The sequence below is a fragment of the Nothobranchius furzeri genome, chromosome 17, assembly GCF_043380555.1.
Source record: "Nothobranchius furzeri strain GRZ-AD chromosome 17, NfurGRZ-RIMD1, whole genome shotgun sequence".
Taxonomy (NCBI): Eukaryota; Metazoa; Chordata; class Actinopteri; order Cyprinodontiformes; family Nothobranchiidae; genus Nothobranchius; species Nothobranchius furzeri.
The window spans coordinates 55,645,738-55,673,290 of NC_091757.1; the positions used below are offsets into that span (position 1 = coordinate 55,645,738).

The window sequence follows — 27,553 nt, forward strand, 5'->3', positions numbered from 1 at the left end:
AGAATTGCGCGGTATAAATCGAATTGGTGGTTCCCACTGATTTTTATTGGTTGATTTTCCTTGCCGATATCTAGACATTTACCAACCTATTTTCACGCTAAAATGTCACTAATAACATCATTGATGAAAACTTTCTGAAGCTGAATCAGTTTTTGAACTCTAGAGTATTTATTATGTAGAGGTTATTATTGAAAGTAAAAATACATTTAAATGAAATTCTGCCCGAGGATGTGCCTGACTTTAAATCGGCTTCACTAAGAATAAATATCAGCCGACATATAAAAAACGGTAAGTATCGGCCTGATATATTGGCCGACTGATATTGGCCTACCCCAATTTTAATCTCTGAGAAAAAACTAGTTTTGAGGTTGTGAGAGGTTGTGCAATCCAGACTATAGGAATGAATTTAGCTGGAAATAATAAAGCAAAACACCAGATGGTGGTAAATTAATAAGCTCATAGTTCGCTGAACCTACTATAAATTTTAGAATTTGTCAAATTAGCTTTGGTTTGGAGTTGTGACTTCCTTGTGCCGTTCAGCAGCACATCCACATGGAGGTAGTAGAGCACCACGTGTCACTGCAGAGCCAAACCAAGTTCAGGAGAGGTCACTGGAGAAATTCTGGTCCCCACGCAGCCACACCCACTCCCTCAACATCTGGAACAAGAGATTGGCTTTTAAACATCTCACCTATTTTAGAAACACACAAAAACAGCCTCAGTGTGTTGAGTATGAGTGTCCATGTACCTCCATACTGCCCACTGACTCCTGCATGGTGTTGTGCATCAAACTTTGGAGGTGGCTCTCATACGCCTTGCTCTCCTCCACAAGAGACTCGTCGCTGCGGACAATGTGATACATGCAGATGTTAGTCACGGCGTTGACACATAAATCAGAGCATGTCTGTGTTTTTAGAGATCCTGTGACTCTGTGCTTAAAGAAAACTAGACAGCATTAGTGTGAGAGGTGGGGGGAGAGGATTACTCTGAAACTAACTTGAAATATTTGCGTGATGTGTGTTTGAGTCAGCTCACAGCTGCTGTAGGCTGTGCCCGGTGGTCAACAGGGGCGGGACCGATGAGGAGGTTCGAAGTCCATCAGGACTGCCGCTCACTGGGCTCCGAACTTTGCTCTAGAAAAGACAAAATTATTCAACACACTTATCTGTTTCACAGGCGTTCTGTCTGAAGATGGAGCACTTTTTTGCTTTTCCTCACACAGGCGACTTTGAGCAGGTTCCACAACTCTTTCTGCCGCCTCTCCTGCAAACTCATCAGGACTTGTTCGTTCTCCACCATCTCCTGGACCACGCCCTCCACCTTCGGCAGCAGCTCCATCACACGGCGACGGCACACGGCTGTCTTACTGCAGAAGACACACACACACACACACACACACACACACACACACACACACACACACACACACACACACACACACATAATAATTATGATGTGACCAAGCTCTGAATAGGAAAATCTGCTGCAGATCAGCTGAAAAATATAACAGGATTGGATGGCCTTAAAATGGCAGCAAGAAAAGAAAAGAAAAGAGAAAATAAAGAAAAAAGAAGAGAAAAGAGAAGAAAAAAGAAAAGAAAAGAAAGAAAAGAAAAATGAAAAGACAGAAACGAAAAGAGAAAAGAAAGAAAGTAAAGAAAAGAAAAAAGAAAAGAAGGAAACTGTCACCTTATCGTGGTGGAGGGGTTTGAGTGCCCTAATGATCCTAGGAGCCATGTTGTCTGGGGCACTTAGTGCCCCTGGTAGGGTCTCCCAGGACAAATGGGTCTCAGGTGAAGGGTGAGACAAAGAACGGTTCAGAGGATCTTTCATGGAAGTAAATTCAAAGAGTCTGAGTACCCGTCCCGGAGGGTTACCGGGGTCCCACCCTGGAGCCAGGCCTGGGGTTGGGGCCCGTGAGCGAGCGCCTGGTGGCCGGGCTTTCGCCCATGGGGCCCGGCCGGGCCCAGCCCGAACCGGATACATGGGCTCATCCAACTGTGGACCCAACACCCGCAGGAGGAACATGAAGGGTCCGGTGCAATGTGGATCGGGTGGCAGACCAAGGCGGGAGCCTTGGCGGTCTGATCCCCGGACAAGAAACCTGGTTTTTGGGACATGGAACGTCACCTCGCTGGCGGGGAAGGAGCAGGAGCTTGTGGCAGAGGGTGAGCGGTACCGGCTAGATATAGTCGGACTCACCTCGACACATAGCATTGGCTCTGGAACCCGAGACCTGGAGAGGGGTTGGACACTCTACTTTGCTGGAGTTGCTCCGGGTGAGAGGCGGAGGGCTGGGGCTGGCTTTTTGTTAGCCCCAAGACTCTCTGCCTGTGTGTTGGGGTTTACCCCGGGGGATGAGAGGGTAGCTTCCCTGCGCCTTCGGGTCGGGGAACAGGTTCTGACTGTTGTTTGTGCTTATGGGCCAAATATCAGTTCAGAGTACCCACCCTTTTTGGAGTTCCCGGGACGAGACATCCATAAGGGTCTAAATAGTCCTTTATAGTCTTAGTATCATCTTCTCTATCTCCTTCCTCGATTATGTCTTCTCTTTATTGCAATTTCTTTCTCTTACAAGTGGAATTAATTAATGAGCAGCTGCAACATGTGAGTTCAGCGCGAGTGCAACACAAAAAACGGTCAGGCGGAACCAAAAACCAGAACAATTGTTCCCTCTGTAGTTCACCGCTAGATGGGGTCAAACAGTCAAATAAAAAAACAACTAATAAAAATTAAATGTGAAAGGCTGTTACACTCTTTAAGGAACGCTTCACATTCAAAACTTATTTTAAAAAGTTCAAAACCTTTCAAATGACTGCAACACAAAAAATTATCAACTTTTTACCTCCTTTAGCATTTTCGCCTCTGTAAGCTGGAAAAAATCAAAAGTGTAACTAATCAGGAACGCTTCTCTGCTGCTCTAAGCTGAAAAGGATCAGAGAACTGATTTGCATAAAACCTGGCATGCTCGTGAGGGAGTACCTGAGGTGTGTGTAGAAATCTTTCAGCTTCCTCTCGTAGAACTGCACGGCCTGTAATACCAGACGCACCAACTCCTGGCTGTCTCCAGGACATCTCTGTTCTGAGGAAGGAAAACCAAAATGATGTCAGATGAGGTTTGTTCTCACATGCAAGGCACCACGATGAGCCCCCCCCCCCCCCCCCCCCCCCAAAAAAAGTCCAAACCTCTGGGTTTCTCTCTGAGATTGCGGAACAGCTCCATGGCTTTGCCTTCACTGTGGATCAAAAGGAGGAAATGTGACCTCAAACGGCAGTTACTTCTTTAACTTCTATTTCTATACATCTATATCTATATTATGATGTAGACTTACAGTGTCTCCAAGGTCTCTCCACTCCTCCATGGCTGCCTCTGCACATCAACGATGTCTGGCTGCAGCTTCATCATCTCCTCCTCCAGTTCCACCACTTTGGCCTTCACACACGCACGCACGCACACACGCACACGCACACACATCCAAGTCTTTTAAAGGGAACTCTTTACAAACACACACACACACTCAATACACTCAAAACCTACCTTACTACAACTGATGGCAGTTTGCTCCATTTCCCTCCAAACACCCAGAAGTTTCTCTGATGCTTCAAACATAAAAAACATTAGTCAGAGGCACAGAATTCGTACTAAATTTGTCTTTTAAGTCACAAATATTTCGGTTGTGCACCTATCCCCGTGGATGTCTGCTCCTGATATTTGTCCATGTCGACGTGAAGGCTGGTGCTGAAGAACTCCTGCTTGGCCGTGAGTCTCTGGTACATGGACACCATCTCATTCTTCTGCTTGGACAGTGACGAGTTGTGTCTCAGCAGGCTCATGCTGAAAGAAGCAGGAGGTGTTTCTGTTTTCTTATTTTTGTCAAACAAGTGCACGTGTGTACTAATGTAGTGTCTAGGTCATACAGGGCAGCTTTCTGGCCCTGCTGCAGCCTTTGCCAGTCTTCCTTTAGAGAGCGGATGGTGTGCCATGCCTGACCGCATGTCCTCCTCAGATTGCTGTATGGGAGGAGATGCTTCGGGTCGGTTTCTATGAGAAAAAGAGAGAAAAACACGGTATTGGTGTATGTTTATAACTAAAAATAACACAGAATCGGAGCTGCTTGGTTATTAAGAAATCATTATCAAAACTATTTTGTTCAATATCAACACAACCTTTGAGTAGGGAAAGGAATGATTTATTCTTCTAACCCTAACCCAGACAACACCCTCCTGAGGCTCACTGGTAAGGTCTATTCAGATGTTGTGGAGCGGAGGGTCCGTCGGATTGTTGAACCTCAGATCCAGGAGGAAAAATGTGGTTTTCGTCCTGGCCGTGGACCACTGGACCAGCTCTATACCCTTAGGGGGATCCTGGAGGGTGCGTGGGAATTTGCCCAACCAGTCTACATGTGTTTCGTGGATTTGGAGAAGGCGTTTGACCGCGTCCCTCGGGGGGCCCTGTGGGGGGTACTCCGGGAGTATGGGGTACCAGGCCCTCTGATACGGGCTGTTAGGTCCCTGTATGACCGGTGTCAGAGCTTGGTCTGCATTGCCGGCAGTAAGTTGGGCTCGTTCCCAGTGAGAGTTGGACTCCGCCAAGGCTGCCCTTTGTCACCGATTCTGTTCATAACCTTTATGGACAGGATTTCTAGGTGCAGCCAAGGTGTGGAGATCCGTTTTGGTGGCCTGAGGATCAGGTCTCTGCTTTTTGCAGATGATGTGGTCCTGTTGGCTTCATCAGAACGTGATCTTCAGCTTTCGCTGGAGCGGTTCGCAGCAGAGTGTGAAGCAGCTGGGATGAGAATCAGCTCCTCTAAATCTGAGACCATGGTCTTGATTCGGAAAAGGGTCGAATTCCTTCTCCGGGTCAGGGATGAGGTCCTGCCCGGGGTCTTGTTCACGAGTGAGGGAAAACTGGAGCGTGATATCGATAGGCGGATTGGTGGCCTAACCCTAACCAGTCTACATGTGTTTTGTGGATTTGGAGAAGGCGTTTGACCGCGTCCCTCGGGGGGCCCTGTGGGGGACACTCCGGGAGTATGGGGTACCAGGCCCTCTGATACGGGCTGTTAGGTCCCTGTATGACCGGTGTCACAGCTTGGTCAGCATTGCCGGCAGTAAGCCGGGCTCGTTTCCAGTGAGAGTTGGACTCCGCCAAGGCTGCCCTTTGTCACTGATTCTGTTCATGACCTTTATGGACAGGATTTCCAGGCGCAGTCGAGGTGTTGTTTGCAGATGATGTGGTCCTGTTGGCTTCATCAGAATGTGATCTTGAGTTGGAAAAGGGTCAAATGCCTTCTCCAGGCGAGGGACGAGGTCCTGCCTCAAGTGGAGGAGTATCTTGGGGTCTTGTTAACGAGTGAGGGAAAAATGGAGCGCAAGATCAGTAAGCGGATTGGTGCAGTGATGCGGGAGTAGTAGTGGTCAATCTCTGTTCCTACCCACACCTACGGTCACTAGCTTTGGGTTCTGACAGAACGAGATCGCAGATGCAAGCAGCCAAAACGAGTTTTCTCTGCAGGGTGGCTGGGCTCTTAGAGATAGGGTGGGAAGCTCGGTCATTCAGGAGGCGATCGGAGTAAATCCACTGCTCCTTCACTCCGAGAGGAGCCAGTTGAGGTGGCTCAGGCATCTAGTTAGGATGCCTCCTGGACGCCTCCTTGGGGAGGTTTTTCGGGCTCGTCCAACCGGAAGGAGACCTAAAGGAAGACCCAGGACACACTGGAAGGACCATGTCTCTCGGCTGGCCAGGGAACACCTCAAGATTTACCCGGAGGAGCTGACCCATTGGTTGTTGGATAATGCCAACATGGGTCACAATAACTAATCAAGTGCTCTGGGTGTGTCTCACGTTGACACGCTTCACCTCAACATGAAGCCTTTTTGTCTGAATCTTCATCCATTTTCAGCCGCTTACCTGGGGTCGGGTCGCGGGGGTGGCAGCCTAAACTGTCCATGTTTGTTAATAAAACCGAGAAAAGCTGCTGCGGAAGCGTCTTTAAAGAAAGGATGGTCATTGCTACTCTTTCAGAGAAAGATCTAGCACGAACGCCTTTTAACAGTGTTAAAATAAGTCTCCTAGCTGTCAGTTCATTTGTTATATTTAATTATGACACCTGTCAGTTTGGAGTTCTCAGCCTCTACACTCATTTTTTTCATTTATGCTAGCTGACACGAAAATAAATGAAATAAAATTTACTGAGCACGGCTTTTCCTGACATCACAGGCTTCGTACTTACGGACAAAGCGGATATTTTCAGGAAGAGTCCGGGGAGCAAACTGGGGTTCGTATGAGCAGGAGGAGCAGTCGAACAGGAAGACCAGAGGTAAATCTGTACGACGTCCATCTATCTCCTGCAGACCGATGATACAAACGCTACAGCTCTCATTCGGAAGTGGAACGTGTGATCATGACAAACATGCTTTGCACGTCCGATATCCTTACTGTGTAATCGATGGCGCACTGCGTGGCCAGAGCCTGAGGCTCCAGCGCCAGCCCCGCCTCCAGCAGCAGCTCCTGATTGGCTGCAGGGATGTTCGTGTCCTTTTCTATCCTCAGCTGCAGGCTGGCCACAGTTTCATCCTCTGCGACCTTGTACGTCAGGATTTTAGCCGACATCATGTTCAGGACATGAACCAGCTGAAAGGAAAGAGACAAGTCAGAAAACATAAAATAAAATAAACAACCATACAACTCTCATGTTCTTTGCTAACCTTGAGCTGCAGTATGAGCTCCAGCTGGGAGAAGGAGTTGCCTTCCTTGCCTCTCTTCCTAGGAGACCACTTCAGCATCAGCTGCAACCAACTCTCCATCTTTTCTAGCAGCAGACTGGCAGACAACAGTAACCACATCTGCATTAGAGAATAAACCTTTTGACAGCTGTCGGGGTATACAATCACCTGTTGAGATTGTTGGGCTGAGGCAGATGTTTGGAGAAGCAGACTTCTCCAGCGAGAGACTCGTAAACCACAATATCATCGTCCTGCTTCAGCCTGACTTTGTTGTGCCTAGAAGGATACAGATGGACCACGAGACAAGCACATTCTCATGTTTTCACTTGTCCCTGCTAGGGCTAAGGAGTAGTTTTCCTCTAAATAACTCAATGCCCCCAGCGCTTCACATCATTCATCACGTTTTACGAAGAACAAGAAAAGAACGCTGATGTTGGCACACCTCACATATCCTGCAATTCATTAGCTGCTCCTGTGCTTTTTAAACCAACTCGAGCTCAAGTCCAACAATCACACAAAAACATTTACTTTTATTTAAGTTCATCCATTCTGAACACAAGAAAACATCATTGTACAGATTCCTAAACTATGACTGTAACAGGTTAGAAGGTAGTGGAAAGGTAAACGTTCTCATTACTTTTGGAAGTACTCTTAATGTTCACGTAATAGAATGAAAAGCTGCTGGATCCATGAGGAAAAAGCTCATCTGAACGGGTACATGTGACTTTTTAAAGTGTAAAACTTGAACAGAATTTACATTTGAACAGAATTTACCAGGGAACAGGCTGCCAGGTCGGTAAGAAAGGACGAAATCCCGTAATACACTCAAACACTAAAGTGCCAAAGCTCCAGTAATCCACGGTGACGTCGTACTTCTGCCTTTCTATGAGCTCTGGTGCCTGAAATAAAGATATTAGACGTTAGAAAAGTGGGGAGGAAATCAGGTGTGCAAGCCTTTACTTTGTACTACTTACTAAGTATTGCAGAGTTCCCACAAAGGATGTGCAAAGGCTGCTCTGGTCCAACTCTTTAGCATAGCCAAGGTCTATGATCTTATGGATGAGCTAAAAAAGAAAAAAGCCCAAAAACGCTTGACACGTTGGTAACTGCTGAACTGAATGCGCCATGAAATACATAAAATATCAGTTTTTCCTCGTCGTCGTCTTCCTCCGCTTATCCGGGTCGCGGGGGCAGCATCCCAACTGGGGAGCTCCAGACCGTCCTCCCCCCGGCCACCTCCACCAGCTCCTCCGGCAGGACCCCAAGGCGTTCCCGGACCAGATTGGAGATGTAACCTCTCCAACGTGTCCTGGGTCGACCCGGGGGCCTCCTGCCGGCAGGACATGCCCGAAGCACCTCCCCGGGGAGGCGACCAGGAGGCATCCTGACCAGATGCCCAAACCACCTCAGCTGACTCCTTTCGATCCGGAGGAGCAGCGGTTCTACTCCGAGTCCCTCCCGAATGTCCGAGCTCCTCACCCTATCTCTAAGGCTGAGCCCGGCCACCCTACGGAGGAAACTCATTTCGGCCGCTTGTATCCGCGATCTCGTTCTTTCGGTCATTACCCAAAGCTCATGACCATAGGTGAGGATTGGGACGTAGATCGACCGGTAAATCGAGAGCCTGGCTTTCTGGCTCAGCTCCCTCTTCACCACGACAGATCGGCTCAGCATCCGCATCACTGCAGACGCCGAACCAATCCGCCTGTCGATCTCCCGATCCCTCCTACCCTCACTCGTGAACAAGACCCCGAGATACTTAAACTCCTCCACTTGAGGTAGGACCTCTCCCCCGACCCGGAGTTGGCAAGCCACCCTTTTCCGGCCGAGAACCATGGTCTCAGATTTGGAGGTGTCGATCCTCATCAGTTTTTCTTAAAACATTTAATTTTACCTCATAAACTAAGGTATTTTGTAAGCAAAAGAAGAAACAAATTTTAATGCAAACCTATAAACTTAAACTGATTAAGCTGGTCAGGCTCAGTTTCTATAAACTCAGAAGATTTTGCATAAACATGAATATAACCTCTTTAATGTCTGGCCTCAGTTATACAAGATTTTCCTGTTTTCTTTTTAAAGCTGGGGTACAACATGCAATCATTTCTTGCACAATAGAAGTTCCAAGAGCCTTGTAGTTGTGGTTTTGGTGCACTTTGTCTTCAGTGGATCTGTAACTCACCCTCTTCTCTCCCTGCTGCAGCACAATGTTTTCTGGTTTCAGGTCTCTATGGATGATCCTGTTGCTATGGAGGTACATTAGAGCTGAAGCTGGGAAAAGGAAAAATGAGATAGCACAACTAAAATCAGAGTTAGAAGGAAAGGAGACACCGAAGCTGTAAACAGTAACTACATATCGTTTATCGTTTTTGGGACGTTTTGACAACACCCTAGCCGGCTGACAATGAAATCCGTTTCAGTATGACTTTCCTTCCAACATGATTGACTGTTTAGCCATTAGTTCATTGTATAATTCTTACAAATTGCACCTTTAAAACGTAATCAGAATATGAATACTTCTTTAATTTCATCATGAAACTTTAATATTCAGTATTGTTCATTGAAACAAGTACTGAAAGCTCGAGTGCTACTAATCATGATTTTATTTTCCAATTACTTAGCATTTCTGGAGCAAAAACAAAGGAAGCTGGGAGTGACGATTTTAACTTAAGAAACAAAGAATGACTAATTTTAAGAAAAGTCAAGAGTTCCTGTGAACATAAAGCAATAAAACACTACCAACATTTAAAATACCAGAAAAAACATCAAAATCATGTTTAAAAGCAGATTTTTAAATGTTTAATCTGACTGTAATAATAAAACTCTGAAGCCATCAAGCTTGTGCGTCACAGAGTTACTGGTGTGTGTGCTGGTGAGGTCCATTCATTCAACTGGACCTTATGGTATGTAGTTACTCTAGCTTTGTGCATGAACACTGTCTTTTTTTTCATGTCCTGTCTGGCTGTGAAGCAAACAGAACTGATGTCTGAATGCTGGTAACAAGCCTTACAGATTTACTCTCAGGTGGAGCATCAAATCGTCTGCTTTTAATGTCACGCCTGATACTTAAAACTTTATTGTTATTGGTTTTGGATGCTTTGTAATTCCAAACAGAGACGGAGTCAGAGGTGAAAGAGAAAGGAAAAGACAAAAGGTGGGAAGAGGGGGGTTTCCACAAAAATAAACAATAATGAACAAGAGTCTGCTTCTAGACCTGCAGAAAGTGAGAAGAGAAATAAAATGGAACACAACAATACAACAAGATCAAGCTATCACTGCGTCAACTTGAAGAAATATATAATCAACATTGTTTAACTGAACAATCACATGATAATAAATCACAGTGCATTTAGTGCCAACCACAGTCTTAAGACAAGTGTTGAACGTGCCCAAGTCCATACTTATGAGAGCACCATGTGAGCACCTGTGTGTGTACACTCACTTGTTTATGTAAGGTTTCTCTATAGGAGCGTCCAATAGAGAGTGTGAGGGGCCACAGATCTGCCCCCTAAAGATGTGCAGGAGACGGAGGGAGCTCCAAGTCCCAGAGATCCAGGAGCTGCCCCAGAGCACAGGAACCCCAGGGAGACTGTAACCAGACAAGCCCCCACCCCCCTCGAGAGGCACAGAGGACCGCCCCGGGGGGCCACAACCAGCAGCCAGCAGAGTCCCGGGAGATATCAGCAGCAAGCCCACAGGCCTGCCCGCAGCCTCCCAACCCCTAGCCGGCCGAGCCCGGGACCCAGGGGCGACCACCCCCGCCGGGAACCCAGCAGAGCCCAGGGACCCAGACCCCACCAGGCAGCCACCGGGATTGATCAGGCAGACGCCAAAAATCTTAAACCCCCTGACCCGGGAGCCACGAACACTCAGGCAGACCAAGGCACCACACTCCACACCAGGTGCGGCAGGGGGAGGGGAGACGAGTTTGACCCTTTCTGCTGGGGTGCTGATGAGCAGGCTCCCCCGCCCAACGCTGAGCACAGCAACCCACCACCCCAGACCCCAACCAGACAGCCGGATCTCCCTCCTAGCCTCCAGCCCCAGGAAGCCAAGCAACAACAGAGGTGTGCTAAGACCCCCTAGTCTCCCTCCGCTCCAATATGGTGTTAGTGAGTGTTGATGAGGTGTACTCCATGGCTGTGGTGAGCGGGCAGTGCGGTGGCATCGTCTGGCCTATGCCAGCTGATGCCACCGCACCGCCCCACTTGCACCCACAGCCCTCGGTGTCTAAGTGCAGTTTAAAATTGGGAGTGGGCACCGGCACCCGGGAGGAGGCTGAGATATCCCCCTGCCAAATGCCGTTGGATGTGCTCACTCCCAAGGCCCTAAGTGTGTGTTTGCGTGGAACATCGTTGGTGGAAGTGTTTAAGGTGCAGATAAAATTGGGGGGCAGGCTGCCATAGGAATGCGGGAATGAACATTGTCATGAGTATCGATTATACTTTCAGTAAGGCCCGGTTCACACAGTGAGCCAAGCACACAGATTTTTGACCCGATCCTCGCCTTCTGTCAACCTTAAGATGTGTCCGATTACCGTAATGAGTCTAAAAACAAATTCATCTGAAATTCCCATACAGTGTGGTGTTTTAGGATCAATCTGGTCTGCTCGGACGCACATCGGGATTTCTCTGATCATACATCAGGGACAGTAAATATTTTGGATTGTCTTGAGCTGATTTTGAGGGCAAACAAGTGTGCTTCCTATTCCTGAAAGTGACATTTTAGCCAGAATCATCGGAAAGCCAGGTGATGGAAGCACTGCTTCTCCTCCGCCAGAGATTTCCCATCCGGCTAGGGAATGCTTGTGCAGGAACTTGATGTGTGTAGTTTTGCTGTGTGTCCACGCAGAAGAACCATAACTGGTTTATCCATGAATTTTATAAGTGAGGTCTGTCATGTTTGGAAAAATAACAATTTTCAAACCATGCTATCTTAAACAGGGCCTTCCTTTTAAACCGAACGTAGCACAGATCCATGAGAATATGCACAAACATTTTCTTTAATTTGTATCTGGGGAGGTTTGAAAATCCGCATTTTATAAAAACAGAGTCTGAACTTTGTGGATAAACATTGTGTAGGGGGAGGCCTGCTTCCTCGTGGAGTTTCCTGTCATTATCAGGCAACGTCCACTAACTTGTTTATATTGTTTAAGACACACAGTGTGTGTGTTGATGCTTGTTTGTGACACACAAGGGGAGTGTTCGACAAATGACTCAAGTATGACTGGGAGCCATCGCCGTGGTGACTAAGCAGCTGGGGTTTTGGCTCATGGATGACATCACGATACTCCTCACCAGGGAGCACTCTCTTAGCTCACCCGATCAGTTAATTAAATCTCCCTCACACATGATATGAAAGGCTTTAGCAATCACTCTGAAGCTGGAGAGTGAAACAAATACTCACAAATGTCACGTAGCAGGATCAGAATGGATCCCTCGCGCATTCCACAGCAGTTTTCCAGAATGTTCAGATACTGCAGAAACACACGTTTACGATCTGAGTAACATAAACTCGAGCAGAAAACACTTTTACTGGATTGTTTGTAATCTCTGAAGTTTCCTAATGAATTTAAAGTAGCTTTTAAAACTTCAAATGTTCATATCTAAGTCAGACTTTCTTTTCAAATTGTCACAACTGGATGGTGCAAAGGACTAAAAAGAATTTATACAAATCATCAACATGAGAACAGGTGGTAAACGCCAGCATAACGTTAGAAAGTATTCAGTACAAACGTAATAAAATCTGACGGGAAATGTGGACAAAAGTATAAATTCAAAACTAAAATAGAGACTCAACCCTTGTGGTAACAAGCCAATCAAATCATGCTTATGCACATGTTCTCCAACATCCACACCTTTCTCAAATCTCCGCCCTGACAGTACTCCATGGCCATCAGCGGCAGATCATTGGTGGCTACGAGTTGCTGCATCCCCTCGGGAACTTCTCGGGCTGCGACCACGTTAACATGATCCAACCTGAGAGAAGACACAACATCAGCGAAGTGAAAACTTCCTGAAAAACACTTCATGCTATCACCTGATGTAGAAACTTACTAATGTTTTACACAAAAAATTGTTTTTTTTTCTAAAATCATTAAACCTCTCATTCAATACATTTGCTGTGGTCTCTAGTATAAATGAATGCCTTATGAGTCGTTTCCTTTCGTAAAAAACTCTCAGGAAGTAGAAGTTAACCGGAGGAGTGGGAACAGAAAACAGCAGTTTGGTGTCTTACTCATTAATATTTACGATACTCAGACATCTCGCTTCTGATTTATTTTTCGTTTTACATGATTATATTTTATTACTTGCTTTGCATGTTCTATATAATTATACTTTAGCACACTTTTATTATTGAAATTATTATTTTACTGTCTATATCATTTTATTTATTACTTATTTTCTAATTGTTGTCATTTATATTAGCTCTTTTATTACATTTTTACTCATTTTAATCCAGTGTTTCCTCTGTGGGGGCCCTCTGCCCCGGGAGCGGTGGTCGACTGTAGCTTCCTGGGCGCTCTATAGGTGGGGGTCTATGCCCCCCCTCCACTGAGCGCCCTGACTTAGTGTGGAAGACCTGATGCTGCCGGGGCAGACGGCTCCTCTGATGGCGTTTCCTTGCGTCACCATACTTGGCTCATCTGGACTCAGCCTAATATAATTTTTACTTGTGTGTGTGTGAGTCTGTGTGTGCGTGTGCTTGCATATGTTTGTTAATGTTTTTAACCTGTTATGGGAATCTGGGGTCATTTTGTAAAGCACTTTGAATCACACTTTGTTTGAAAAGCGCTTTAGAAATAAAATTTGATTGATTGATTGATTGATTGGTTAACAGCAACACTACTCTTCCACTGCCTCCATTCACTCTGCAATGTTGATGATTTATCTCCACAGATAACACAAGACTAAAGGAGTTCTGCCTTGTTGTGGAGTTGCTAATGCTAACGGTTAGCGTCTACTAGCTAAGAGGCAATTTGTTCTCCCCTGGACACTAAATCCAAACAACCTCCCGCAATCACAAGCCGAGATGGATGAGTCCATGAACGGACAATTTAATGTAGATCTGTGTTGCTTTTTCTGACCCGCGCATCTCCTCGTCTATTTTCTATCAGTGGCAAATGCAGCAAATTGTGTGTAGAAAACAATTTTCACATTTACGCTGTGAGTGAAACTCATAGTGACGGGTGTCAAAAATAACAAATAAAACATGGTCAACTTGCTCTTTAAAGCTGCTTTAGTGAATCTACAGAACAAGCTAGGTTTTGAAGGTAAACCCGATCACGGAACACTCACCCCACCCCTGAGGTACTTCTGCCGGAACCGAAAACCCGCGTTGTCAGAGCAACTGAGATAGTGCTAAACACCAGTCGCTAGCGTTCTAGGTCCAAATGTCTGTTGTTGTCCGTGGATTTAAAAGGTGTTTTTCTTTTTGGGCCTCTGGTAGTTTGTTCTAAAGTTGAAGCGGTAGCAGCCGGCTGTTTCTCCTCCTCTGATATTATTGAACCATGAACCTCTCACACCAGTGGTGTTCTGTTGCTAAACTATCAAATGTGTAAAAGTGAAGGACTCAGGGTGAATGTGGAGGTTCTGCGAGACAGACAACCAGATGGTCTAATGGTTGCTTTGGTCCAAAACGTGTTATTGGTGGAGGTTTTATTACAAATGTGAGAGAACCACTTTATTAGGTATTTTTGTTGCTTATTTATCACCACAATATATCTGTAGCTACACTATGTTTTCCAAATTTGCTATTGCAGCTTTTAGAGACACAGGATTTAAACTAAAAGGAACAGCTGCCCTCTAGTGGCTGACTCCTGTATAAGCTTTAAAGAGCAAGTCACACCAAAATCAACTTTTTTTGCTGATAAACTATAAATGAGTGTCAAATATGCTGTAGACAGGTGTAGTCATTCGTTTTGCATTTTGGTGCATTTTCTTTAAAAACTCTAAATTCAGCCTAAAAACGTCACGTCTAGTTCCATCTTCAGCTTGAAACTATGCAAGGCATTGAATTTGTATCTGCATTAGCCAACGGCTAAAACGTGCAATGCTATGTCCCGCCCCCTTGATTTAAACAAATGGGACATTTTACAAACTAAAAATAAAAAACCTCAAGTAATTTTTTCTTGATGTTTACTCTTGTTTTTTTTTTACTTTTCTGTTGTTGTTCATTATTAGAAGGCAGAGACATTTATACATGTAAAAGAGAAAAACAAAAGCAAATTGCTTGCCTTACAGAGCAGTTAGATTGAAGAAAACTTTAAAGAGCAAGTCACCCCCAAATAAGCTTTTTTTCGCTGATAAACTAAATAAACGAGTGTCTAATCGTGCTGCAGACAGATGTAGTGATTAATTTCGCACTTCAGTGCATCTTAGTTAAAATTTAAATATTTTGCCTAAAACTGGCAGTGTTGTGCCGTTGTAAGGTAAAAACTCTGCACTGTATTTTAATTTAAATCTGCCACCGCTATTGGCTAAGAGGTATGCTATGATGTAAACTGGTACATTATGATGTCACAATGCTGTCGTGAGCCTGTGTGTGTGGGTATTTGTTAGTGGCTCCGCCTTCTCGGTCTGCCAGGCAACAGCATGTGTTGCATTTTTCAAACATGAAGTGAGAGTGGAGTTAGACTCTGGTAGGGGTTGACTTGCTCTTTAAAAGAAAATCACATTTTTTACCTCCTCAGGATCTCATGGTGTGTTACTAGGGCTGGGCGATACGACCTAAAAATAAAATCTCCAATTTTATTTTTTTGTATTTGATTTACGAATTTTTTTATGATTCGTTCCTCCTCAATTATAAATAATTGCAATAAGTACAAATGGAAGGCATCTTAAAGCCAATTTAGTTTTTTATTTAATCACAAGCAAGACAAATGTAACCCTCATTTCTGAATAAATGAACACCCTCTTGGAATAAAAGTGCCACGCTCCACGTACGTCGCAGCAAACCCAAACCAGTTCAAGGTTCAAGGTTCGAGGTTGACTTTATTAATCCCCCAGGGGGAAATTGAATTGCCTTGGACAAGTAAACACAACATGCACATCCACACAATAAAACATTCACTGGTCACTGCTATAAGCCACAATCATGATAAAAATATCAAATATACAATCATACGAAATGCTCATTGTAAAAACGCACTGCAGCTGGAATAAAAGAGTTCCTAAAACGTTCAGTGGAGCACCAGGGCATTAACATTCGCCCAATGAAAGAGCTCCCGAGATCCTTAAAAATGTGGTGAAGGGGGTGTTGTTCCAAACAATGGATTATTTCATGAAAATAGAAAAAATGCTGGAAGTGCTGCAGGGGTGTAAGAAATTTTATCTGGTGCTCTTCAGCCAAGGGATCCACATAAATGTTGACAAAAGAAGATCTGAGGCACTCAGGAGATACAAAATAAAAAGCCTTTATTAGTACATGGCTTAAATAGTTAAAAACCACACAGAAGGACTAGAAGCACTAACCTATTACCTGGACCAAAGACATTCAGAAGATATGCCTCCTTCTTTCATCCTTCGGCTGGCGAAGAGGACTCTATGCAACAGCGTGTTTCTGTTTCAAAACCATTTATTTAGACAGAAAAAAGGTACAGCAATGGGAGCATGTTTGCACCCAATTACTCTAATCTTTTTATGGACTTTGGGATGAAACATATGTTTACTCTGATCGTAATGTCTATGCTGATAAGATGATGTGGTGGGGAAGATACATTGATGACATTATTCTGCTGTGGTCTGGTTCAGAATCAGAACTACTTCAATTCCATTCATATCTGAACAACTAGGGCTGGGGGTAAACGATTATTTTTAAAACGATTAATCTGACGATTATTTTATCGAATAGTCGACTATTCGAATGACTATTTAGACAATTAATCTAATGATTATTTTTCTATTGCACAGTTAATAAAAAAAACAAGAAATCTCTAATAAATTCCTCAAAAAAATTGATAAATTCTAACTGTAAGAGAAAAAACACTACAGGCCTTCCATTTTGTATAACACTGCTTTTACTGTGTTGCGGTTGGTTATGTTCTGGTGACGTGTAGAACTTGGGAGAGCAGGCTGCTGCCTGAGAGGTGGTTGGAGACGGAGTGTCTCCATGCTGCTTTGTTTTGGTCACTTATGTGCGTGAGGCGAGTGGTGTTACGACTCTTCCTGGGGAGTTTGGCTCGTGTGCAAAAAGGAAGGGACAATAACGGGATTTAAAAGTTAAAATGATGATCAGGTTTATTTAGAACTACAAAAAAACATAAATCTTTCCATCCACAGGTTGGGAATAATAAAACTAATTCTGCCTGTGGGAAATTAAAACAAAAGTACAAATAAGTAGGGATGTCCCACTGGGCAAAGATTACAGGGTTCTGGACCAAAATAAGGATCTCCAAAGGTCCAAACTCTAAACTGGGCGGTTAAACCAAACTCACGGTGATATCTTAAACGAAACCAAAAACCCACAACACTCTAAATGTAATAAAAGGGAGATCTACGCCACAAAAAACATGAACTCTAAACCAAAACGTAACAGCTTATCCAAACGCAAGAAGCTGTTAGCGAAAATGCTAACAGTAGCTTTACCAATGTTAAGTTCAAGTTACCAAGTTTAAATAAACCAAAAACACCAGCAAACAGACCAGCACAGAGGAGAGACTGCTACCGCCAAAACAGCTCTCCTAATGTCTGAAAGAAGCTCCTTTATGAAGGACATTGTTCCGGGTCTTCGTTATTTGGCGGAGATGTTAGTGAAGGCGGAGAAGAGGGCGAACTAGAGGAAACACAGGCAGTCGACGAATTTTTAGAATCGAGCCGTCGACGTCATCGAGGCTTCGCTACTAACAAAGTTTGAAACTTAGCCTAGATTTCTCCTCATTTGAAATTAGTTTCCTAGACATAAAAATCTCAAAATATGATAATGGAGATTTACACACTTCTATTTTAAGAAAACCAACTGACCGTAATACAATCCTCAGAGCAGACAGTTTCCATCCATCATGGTTAATAAACAACATTCCTACTGGTCAGTTTCAAAGACTCAGACGTATTTGTGACACAGAAGAAGAATTTGAAAAAAAAAATGCTACAGTTATGGGCCAGAGCTTTACAACAAGAGGATACCAGCAAAGAACTATACTCAAAGCGTATAATAAGACTAAAAGCCTGCCAAGAGAACAACTATTGGTTCCTAAAGAGAAGAACCAACAAAGATCAGATGGTGTTTATTTTGTGACCCAATTCAGTGATCACGCCAACAAGATCAAAAAATAATTACAAAAAACTGGGACATACTGAAAAGCGACAGTATTCTTAGGGAAGCTCTCCCAGATACTCCTACTATCAGCGTCAGACGAGCCCCAACATTAAATGATCGGCTTGTTCAAAGTCACCTTCCTCCACAGCAACAAAAAACTTGGTTATCAACTCGAAAAGACAACTATAAATGTGGAAACTGTGTTCACTGCGACAACATGACTAATACTAATTGTTTTGCTGATGTTTTCACAGGACGTACTTTTCACATTAATACATTCATCAATTGTAATACTTCGTTCGTGGGCTACAGACTAGAATGCCCGTGTGGTTGCTTCGATATTGGGAGAACTAAACATAAGTTAAAAGCAAGACTTGCAGAACACAAGCAAGCAATCAGATCTGGTAATCCTCTGTATCCTATGGCAGTGCATTATAAAGACACAAATCATGGAAGCTGTAACTCTCTTGAAATCACAGGGATTGAACATTTAAAACATTCAATTAGAGGAGGAGATAGGCTTAAAAAACTCTTGCAAAGAGAATCATTTTGGATTTATACACTAAAAGCTACTAATTTCCCAGGTCTTAATGGAGAATTAGATTTCGCTCCTTATTTGTAATTTTATGTTTTGTTACCATTTTTGTACCATATTTACTTATAATTTTGTTCTCAAATTCTATAAGTGTAATTTAATATTTGTAAGTATTCATCCTTACAATAGGATTGTTTAGATGTTAAGTTTTTTTGTGTTATACTGGTCATCCAATCATGATGCTGTCTACCTGCCCAACTTCAGCAGGTGTCACTGATTAGCCTTCTTAACATGAAAGTGAGAGAACATACAAACATTTTGAGCCCTGACGAAGGCTCTGTGGGCTGAAACGCGTCGGCATTTATGTTTTTAACTATTTAAGCCATAAAGGCTTTTATTTTTGTATCTCCTGAGTGCCTCAGATCTCCTTTTGCCAACATTTAAATGGATTATTTAATTCCTGTCTTAGGAACAAACTTCCCACTCCCACCGGTGGCCATGGAGTTGCTTGCTGTTGCTGTTTCGTGTGCGTGCTGTGACATTGTTGTCGTGGTTATGTGAAACTAACACTACGGAAGCTCCAGGGGGCCAAAAAGGCGCTATTACATAAATAATTTGATTTACTATTTTTTAAAATTGCCCGCCATAAAAAAAAAATTGAATGAATTCATTAAAGAGCAAGTCACCCCCTACCAGATTCTTACTCAACTCCCACGTCCTGTTTGAAAAATGCAACAAATGCTGTTGCCTAGCAGACCGAGAGGGCAGAGCCACAAACAAATACACACACACGGGCTCACAACGACATTGTGACATCATATGGTACTAGGGATGGGTACCTTTGACATTTGAATCGATTTGGTACTAATTCCCGGTACCTAGGAATCGATACCGGTACTTAACGGTACCAATTTTAGATACTTTTGAGTGTTTAATATTTTAATTCTCTTTTATAATTAAATATATTTTTTTCTCAATATATAACAATAATTGATAAATAACACGATAAATAACATACAACTGTTTGTATTTTAATTAAATTAAATTCAATTTAAAAATACTTTATTAATCCCAGAGGGAAATTGATTCATCGTCCTTGTAGTTTTCGTCCACCTTCATCTTAACATCGTCCTTGTAGTTTTATAAGCTGATAATTAAACTGAAGCAAACATCTTTACTGTGAACTAAATTTACTGTGTATCTTCATTCCTTTTGCCGTCCTTTTTCATTTGATTTTTCCTACTGGGAAGTTAGAATTTCCGAGGAGAAAGCGAACGCACCATTAGCTGATAACAATGGTGGCAATGGAAGCTAACATGTCAAGCTAACGTTATCTTAAACAGTTTATTTAGCTGCTGGAGCAGATTAAAACGATGCTGCCTCACACTTAGATCGTTGTTACTGGTTTCATCTTCACCCAATCACCCGTCGCATTTAGTAAAGTGAAGCCAAACTTTAGAGCGCGTTCATGTTCTTCTAGTCAGAAATTCGGAGTTCTGAGGAGAAAGCGAACGCACCATTAGCGAAACGGAAGCTAACATATCAAGCTAACGTTATCTTATACCTACCGGAGTAGATTAAGATGAGGATGTCTCACTTAGATCGTTGTCGCTGGTTTCATTATCACCCAGTTACCCATCACATTTAGTGAAGTGGACCCAAGCTTTAGCGTGCGTTCTTTCTACCATGCTGCTCTGTTTACAACTGGCTCGCAGCGACTGACGACATAACGCTCTTGCGCATGCGCAGCTGTCTAGGCAAGTTCTCGTTATGAAGGACGGGTACCAAAACGAGGCACCGTTTCAAATGACGTGAATCGGTGCTCAGTCGGTACTATGGAATTCGGTCGGTGCCTTAAAAAGTACCGAATTCGGTACCCGTCGCTATATGGTACCAGCTAACATTCTAGGGTACCTCTTAGCCAATAGCGATGGCCGATTTAAATTCAAATACAGTGCAGAGTTTTTACCTGACAACGGCACAACACTGACAGTTTTAGACAGAAAATTAAAATTTTAACTAGAATGCACTAAAGTGCTAAACTATTGACAACATGTGTCTGCAGCACGATTAGACACACATTTATGTAGTTTATCAGAAAAGCAAAGTTGATTTGGGGGTGACTTGCTCTTTAAATGGATTTATCACCCAGGCCTATGTGTTACAAGACAATGATTCGAACAATAACCACACATGGCCGCAGGGAAGTTCTGAATCAGCCAGATTCACAGAACCAGACCCGGCGAGGGATGTAAATCTGCATTCCATGCACCAAGCTGAGGCTTGAATGTTTCTGCAAAAAATATATAAAGTAAATGTGTGCTATAGGATCAGCTTTCATTGCAGTTACCGCTGCTTTAGCAGACTACAAAGTGACATTTGCAGGACCAGGGTATCTGCAGGTTTAAGGGAGCCAAATTTAAGACTTTTTAAGACCTTTTTTAAGGCCACTTTGACCAAATTTAAGCTATTTTTAAAATTAAATTTAAACTATAATTTCCAGCTATTGCCTGGAACCGGTGCTAACCACGTCGTGAACGTGGGATTAGCCATCCAGTTACCATTAAACTTGCACTTCCCCATGGCGCACACTCCCGCTAGCTTAACCAGCTAATGTGCTCATCTAAAAACAGCCCCCTTTCACAACCAACTGAATGTGTACGGTTCCGCTTACGCCAACATCGTACACAAAAAATGCTGAACACTAACTAGAAATTCATGAAAATTTTTATAGAAATAAAAGAATCTTGTTTTTTGGGTCTTTGGTAATTTAAGACCTTTGGAAACTGGATTTAAGGATTATTTGTCATTTTTAAGGATTTTCAAGGCCTTAAATTTGGAAAAGCAAATTTAAGACTTTTTAAGACTTTTTAAGGACCCGCGGATACCCTGAGGACAAATGAAACCTTCTTTAGTGGAATACGCTGTTTTGATTTCAGAAAACAACCACTAATAAACAAAAATAGGTGTTTTTCAGTGAATGTGTGAATCTGGGTTCAGAAGCAGCAATTGTATGATGTTGCTCTGTGGTTTTTCCACGAGTTAAGCGTGGGTGAAGGGGAGGGCTGTGGTTTTAACCACGTCTGTCCAAGAACAACACACTTGTTAAAGTCAAATTAATAAAAATAAAAAAAAGGTTTGTATTCATGCATGCCCCCTCAAATGAGAAAAGTAAGAACGCACGTCGGAGAAACATCACAGCCCACAAGCAGAAACCCGCACCAGACATGTTTGGGTTTTAAAAGCTCATTTAGGTAAAGACAAGTGAGGAGGTGGAATGTTTTTCTGCTAGAAATAACCAAAAGTCACTAAAATAAGACTAATTCCCACGCTGAACTAATTGTTTAATGTCGGACTGTTACTGTTTAGAAAATGTATTTCTGTTTGTAGGGAGGACTTGACGAGCAGATGGGTTCGTAAAAGTCAAATGTCAAAGCCATAAACACACGATCCTCCGTGGAAAATCAAGACAAACGAGTCTAAAAGGCATCAAAGAAGTTTAATTAAAACGAAAAGACAAAAATAAAAGGAAAATACATAAAAACGTACGCCCGAATAACAAAAAATAAAAGAATAATTACAATACCGAAAACATAAAAATGCCCATGCTGTAGTTATTTTTTAAAACACAGAGCAGTTTTGTTTACCTGGTTTCCCGCTACGTTTCGTTAGCGGGAAACCAGGTAAACAAAACTGCTCTGTGTTTACAGCATGGAATTAGAGATACGACACAGCAAGAACACACCTAAGATGTTCAAAGAATAAAAATGCCCATTTATAAATATTTATTTACACAAATGCTCTTTTCTTCATGTATACAGTATGATTTAATGCTTGTATTTTGATTTTTACCCCCACCCACCCCACCCCACCCCCACACCAATGTAACTTCTGCCTTTTCCCCTCAAACTTTTACATCGAGTCGTTCAGCCACTTTAACTCTGATCTCCTGAGCTTTCGGCCAGACGGATACGGAGATTATTTATGTGGAAATTAATTAATTAACTCAGCAGTTTCCAAACCCTTGATGAGCATCGCAGCTGCAGCAGAATAAATTTAAACTTGGAGTAAAATCGCTTTACGACTGAACTTCCTGACAGAATCTGACGGGTCCGAGGATTTTCTGTTAGATGGATCAGAGTTTTTCGTTTTACACCCACAGTATAACAGATGTATTCTAATAGAAAAGCACGGGCATCAATGTTAGGCTCTAGGAGTGGAGAATCCACATTTGTTGTTTTTTATTCCTGTCCTGAAACGTGTTCATAAATAGCCCGTACAGCTGAGGTGAAATAGTTGGTGAGATTTGCAAGTAAACAACACAAACACAGACTTTATTGGCTGAAAGCAGAAACTAGGGATAAAAGCTTAGGAGAGGAAAAACAACAACCCTCCATTCATTTAATGCAGCGGTGAAACTGACCTGTTCATGATCTGGATCTCCAGACACCATCGCTCTTTGTTTCTGTCACTCAGCTCCTGACGACACTGCTTTATAGCGATCTGCTCCTCTGTGTCCTAAAAAGTAAGTAAGTTAGTAAAGTTTATTTATATAGCGCCTCTCACAGATATAAATCACAAAGCGCTGTACAACATGAGTAAAATCAGGGCAAATACCTCAAACCAATAAAAACATCATAAAAACAATAGCAGTGATAACAATAGTAACCAAAATCAGGAAAACACACAAAGTCCAGCATTTACATTCATACTGTGGAATGAACTTTTTTTTAATGTTGGTAAATTATTTAACTTCACCTTGGAACAAATCAATGGGAAAAAAAAGTCAAACGGGCATTCTCTATCCTGGTTAATAACAAAATGTCAGGTTTAAATTTAAACTACCAGCTAACGTTCTAGGGTACCTCTTAGCCAATAGCGGTGGCAGATTTAAATTCAAATGCAGTGCAGTTTTGACCTGACAACGGCACAACACTGACAGTTTTAGGCAGAAAATTTAAATTTTAACTAAAATGCACTAAAGTTCTAAACTATTGATGACACGTGTCTGCAGCACGATTAGACAAGCATTTATATAGTTTATCAGAAAAAAAAGTTGATTTGGGGGTGACTTGCTCTTTAAAGTGCTTTACGGAAGCAAGAACAGCAAACAAACAGTAAATCAAACAAAGAAATGTAGACGTTAATTTTCAGATTCAACAAATCGATAAAAGGCAAAGTCAAAAAGGTTAGCAGTTAACAGTCCAGAGAACAGAAAAAAAATATCCTCTCTCTAAAAAAAGACAAAGCCCGCAACCTGTTTCTCATCAAGGAAACGGCACCACCCCTCTTTCCTCTCTTGATGAAATCCCAAACCACCCTGACCTAATTGTAACCCACAGCATTGTCATAAACGCAGGAAGAAGGAAGTTAATTCATGTCAGCCGTGGTGCCAGGGCGTCTTCATCAGTAAAGCATTTTCCCCATCCCCTCCTAAAATCCAGACTGCAGCGGTGCAGAAGAGGACCACAAAATCCTTAACACAGTTTCAATGATTACTATGTTGTGTTGATGTGAACTGATTATAATATTTTTTTAAATGTGCATGAAAATTTTGTTTTTACAAAAAAGTAAATGATGAGTTCCTCATCCTGTGTTACATCCAGACTAGGCTGCTGCCTGCATGGCTCTGAGGTCGTCCCGAAAGTGAGGGTGAGTAATACGAGTGCAGCTGCGAGGAAGAGGAACTAACAGGGAGTGTTTATATTCCCGTACTGTCCTTTCACCTTGTCATGCTGTGACTTAATCAGACATCATGAATTTCCTTGTATGATGTATTTATTTCTCAGGTAAAAAAAACCCAAAAGCACAAACTAGGTCAACATCATCTTAGAGCACGTTTGTGTACACACCATGTCTTCTCTTGCAAACAAATCCTGCTCAGAAACATCAATAAATCTCCACTTATAATACCATAAGTTAGCAGTGTTGAGAGTCTTGCTGCAATACTGCAGGCAGAAATCTAAAATAACAAGTTTTTAGCATAATTTTAGCATAAATAAACAAACACTCGAGATTTATGACACCGACCTCATTTTGTTAGACAAGAAAAAGTAACGAAAGAGTTTTAACATTATCCAGTAAAGAGATGCTGAAGCATAATCAAAGACATTTATTTGTCTGGAATTTTAGAAAACTGTATGTTTTAAAGATAAAGACACATTAGGCTTTTTAAATTTGAAATAATATCAAAAAAGTGATTCTTTGTCATGCTTTTCTAAAGAAAATCCAAGTTTAACCATCCATTTTCAAGATAAATAACCCTTGTTGATTTTTTCCCCCCATAACAAAAGTTATTTTCATCAAGATTTTTTTAAATTGCACCTTATTTTGCCATCTGGTGACATTCCCAAAGCCTCCTGTGCCAAGTCTCTCTTTCAGCTCCCAAGGCCCACAGTTTTGAGGCTGCTGCAGAGGGACTCGATTCATGGTCTCCTCACCTGCAAATAAATAAATAAACAAATAAATTAATTAAGTAGAACTCTCTTAGAGCTCATTATCAGAGGTTAGCCCTGAGAAAATGCCCTGAAGTAATCTCAGTCACCCATTACGCAGTAAATGAATTATTAAATGTACAGAATGATGTTGAATTGGCAATGCACAGAATATTCCAAGAATTACCCTAAAATTAACAGATTACCAGTGGAGTCAGGCTCAAATGGGTGAAATAGGTCCAGGTAAGTGGGAGGAAGTAGAGAGAAAAGCAAGGGAGCCTAGAACTGAACCCTGTGGGACTCCATGAGAAGAGCAGATGTCACAAGTAGGACCTGACCGTCTCTATGCTGTTATAAGTTTCTATATTTGTTATAAAGCAATTTTAAATGGAAGTCTAAATATAATCTGTTCTTAGACTAAAAATAAAATGATTTGAGTAAGTACTTCTGAAAGTTGCATGTAAGTAAAACGGATGTTTTGAGGACTAATAACCACGTGTTAGAGATAGGAAATAATCAATTTTGTTTCGTTTTTATAAAAGCAGGTTTTCCACAGCGACACTTAAATGTACGTAAACTCTACAAGTTGGTGTTAAATGTTTCTCAAGCTGCAGTTAAACCCGCAGATTTAATGTAAGCGTCTAGTTTTATGAGAAAACAGCGTTTTGTTTGTGTTGCAGCGTTTTAATGAGGTCTGCTGTTGCATTAAAGGACTTTTCAGACTTTAAGCTTTACTCTGCACATTGACCCGTTTCTCTGCTTGGCAACAGAATAAAACTAAACTAGGTTTTCTCTTTTGAGATACTTGTTATTACGACCTACTACAACATGTTTGCGGTTCATGTTCAGGCACGTGAGCATCAGTCCGCTTCGGTCTTACCTTGAAACGTCTTTAACCGCGTTTAAGTCGCTCTCACGCTTGATTTTCTTTAAACAAAAGCGTGTATGGAGCTTTTAACCGAGTTAAACTGCTTTGTCTGCTTATTTAGGCGAGACAACACATCTCCCAGGCTGTCCACTTCCTGATACTCATATTTCCTGTTAACCTGATGAGACATAAACCCCGCCCACCGCGCGGGCTGACTTCTCGGGTCAAATCTTCAAATCCAGCTCACAGACTTCAAACTGATAGATGAGGGTAGGGAATGTTTGATAGTAGCCTTTCAGTTTGCGCCAGTCAGTGTTTTGGAGGTCACAACATGAAAATCCACGCGTTTACAAACTTTTTTACATTTTTAAATAATTTTCTTGTGCGCTAAAATGACCCTTTTTACAGGATTAATGAAATAACGCCCCCTGTGGCCAGAATATCGCACTAACAACTTCACAGTTGCCGGTTAACAGGTGTTACACAGTTATTATAACGGTACACATATCGGTCTGTTGGACTTGGAAAACATTGAGCTCACATACCTGACGCTGCTGTCCGGCTCCAGCACGTTTCCTGCACGTTTTAGATCATGAACACAGCTGGTAAGTTTTATTTTGTGATGCATCACTCCTGGAGACACTAAAGATTGGGAGACGTTTCAGCTGTTTCAGTGTTAAAGACAAATGCACAGCGGGATTTTGGTTTCGGTTCTTTTTTTTTGTTTCCTCGTGTCCTGTCTGGCTGTGAAGCAAACAGAATTAATGTCTGAATGCTGGTGACAAGCCTTAAAAAATCAACTAATCAATGATGAACAAGAGTCTGCTTCTACACCTGCAGAAGGAGAGAAAAAGAAAAGGGGCACAACAACAATACAACAGGAGCAAGCTATCACTGTGTCAACCTGATGAGGAAATATAAAATCAACATTGTTTTACTGAACAAATGATAATAAATCACAGTGCATTAAGTGCCAACCACAGCCTTAAGACAAGTGTTGAACGTGCCCAAGTCCATGCTTTAGAGAGCACCATGTGAGCACCTAGTGTACATGCGCTTGTTTATGTAAGGTTTCTCTATAGGAGCGTCCAGTAGAGAGTGTGAGGGGCCACAGATCTGCCCCCAAAAGATGTGTAGGAGATGGAAGGAGCTCCAAGTCTCAGAGATCCAGGAGCTGCCCCAGAGCGCAGGGAACCCAGGGAGACTGCAACCAGAAAATCCCCTGCCCCCCCTCAAGAGCCGCAGAAGATCACTCTGGGGGGCTACAACCAGCAGCCGGCAGAGTCCCGGGGGATATCAGCGGCAAGCCCACAGGCCCGCCCACAGCCTCCCACCCCCAAGCCGGACGAGCCTGGAACCCAGCGACTTGGGACCCAGGGGCGACCACCCCCGCTGGGGACCTAACAGAGCCCAGGGACTCAGATCCCGCAGGCAGCCACAGAGATTAATCAGGCAGATGCCAAAAATCAATCATGCAGACCAAGGCACCACACCCCACACCAAGTGTGACAGGGGGAGGGGAGGCGAAGATGTATAGCAGCAAAAGAAGTCCCTGGAGAGGGGAGGAGTCAAAGGCCCCACCTGACATATACAGTCATACACAAACACAGTCACACACTCCCTCCCTCATGCTCACACATACACATACAACCAAAGACTTACAAAAATGCACGCCGGACACCCACTCATGCTCCCCATACACACCCTATTCACTCTGGTCCCGGTACTGCTGCACAT

General features: G+C 42.9%; 1 protein-coding gene across 2 annotated transcripts; it reads right to left on the bottom strand.

Moving 5' to 3' along the window:
- Positions 1-375: 375 nt before the first annotated feature.
- Positions 376-25,980, bottom strand: ikbkb (inhibitor of nuclear factor kappa B kinase subunit beta). Of its 2 annotated transcripts, XM_015973127.3 has the most exons (22): positions 25,829-25,980; positions 24,839-24,954; positions 22,938-23,032; positions 12,581-12,701; positions 12,130-12,199; positions 8,906-8,994; positions 7,701-7,790; positions 7,501-7,625; positions 6,895-7,002; positions 6,709-6,823; positions 6,440-6,634; positions 6,234-6,348; positions 3,919-4,042; positions 3,684-3,835; positions 3,539-3,600; positions 3,333-3,433; positions 3,187-3,236; positions 2,983-3,082; positions 1,219-1,366; positions 1,036-1,133; positions 749-842; positions 376-658 (listed from the first exon to the last, which is right to left on the bottom strand). In XM_015973127.3, the coding sequence occupies exons 2-22, from the start codon at positions 24,941-24,943 to the stop codon at positions 599-601; spliced, it is 2,217 nt and encodes a 738-aa protein (XP_015828613.1). In that variant the 5' UTR covers positions 24,944-24,954; positions 25,829-25,980; the 3' UTR covers positions 376-598. The 2 variants fall into 2 exon arrangements, with proteins under 2 accessions (XP_015828613.1, XP_015828614.1); XM_015973128.3 differs by lacking the exon at positions 376-658 and having other exon boundaries at positions 998-1,133.
- Positions 25,981-27,553: the final 1,573 nt, after the last annotated feature.

Excerpts from the sequence above, each read along its gene's own strand:
- ikbkb (XM_015973127.3), bottom strand. The coding sequence starts at position 24,943 with ATGAATCGAGTCCCTCTGCAGCAGCCTCAAAACTGTGGGCCTTGGGAG. Across the intron at positions 3,601-3,683 it reads GCAGACATCCACGGGGATAG|CATCAGAGAAACTTCTGGGT; the intron begins GTGCACAACCGA and ends TTATGTTTGAAG. Across the intron at positions 843-1,035 it reads GGGCACAGCCTACAGCAGCT|CGACGAGTCTCTTGTGGAGG; the intron begins GTGAGCTGACTC and ends CATTGTCCGCAG.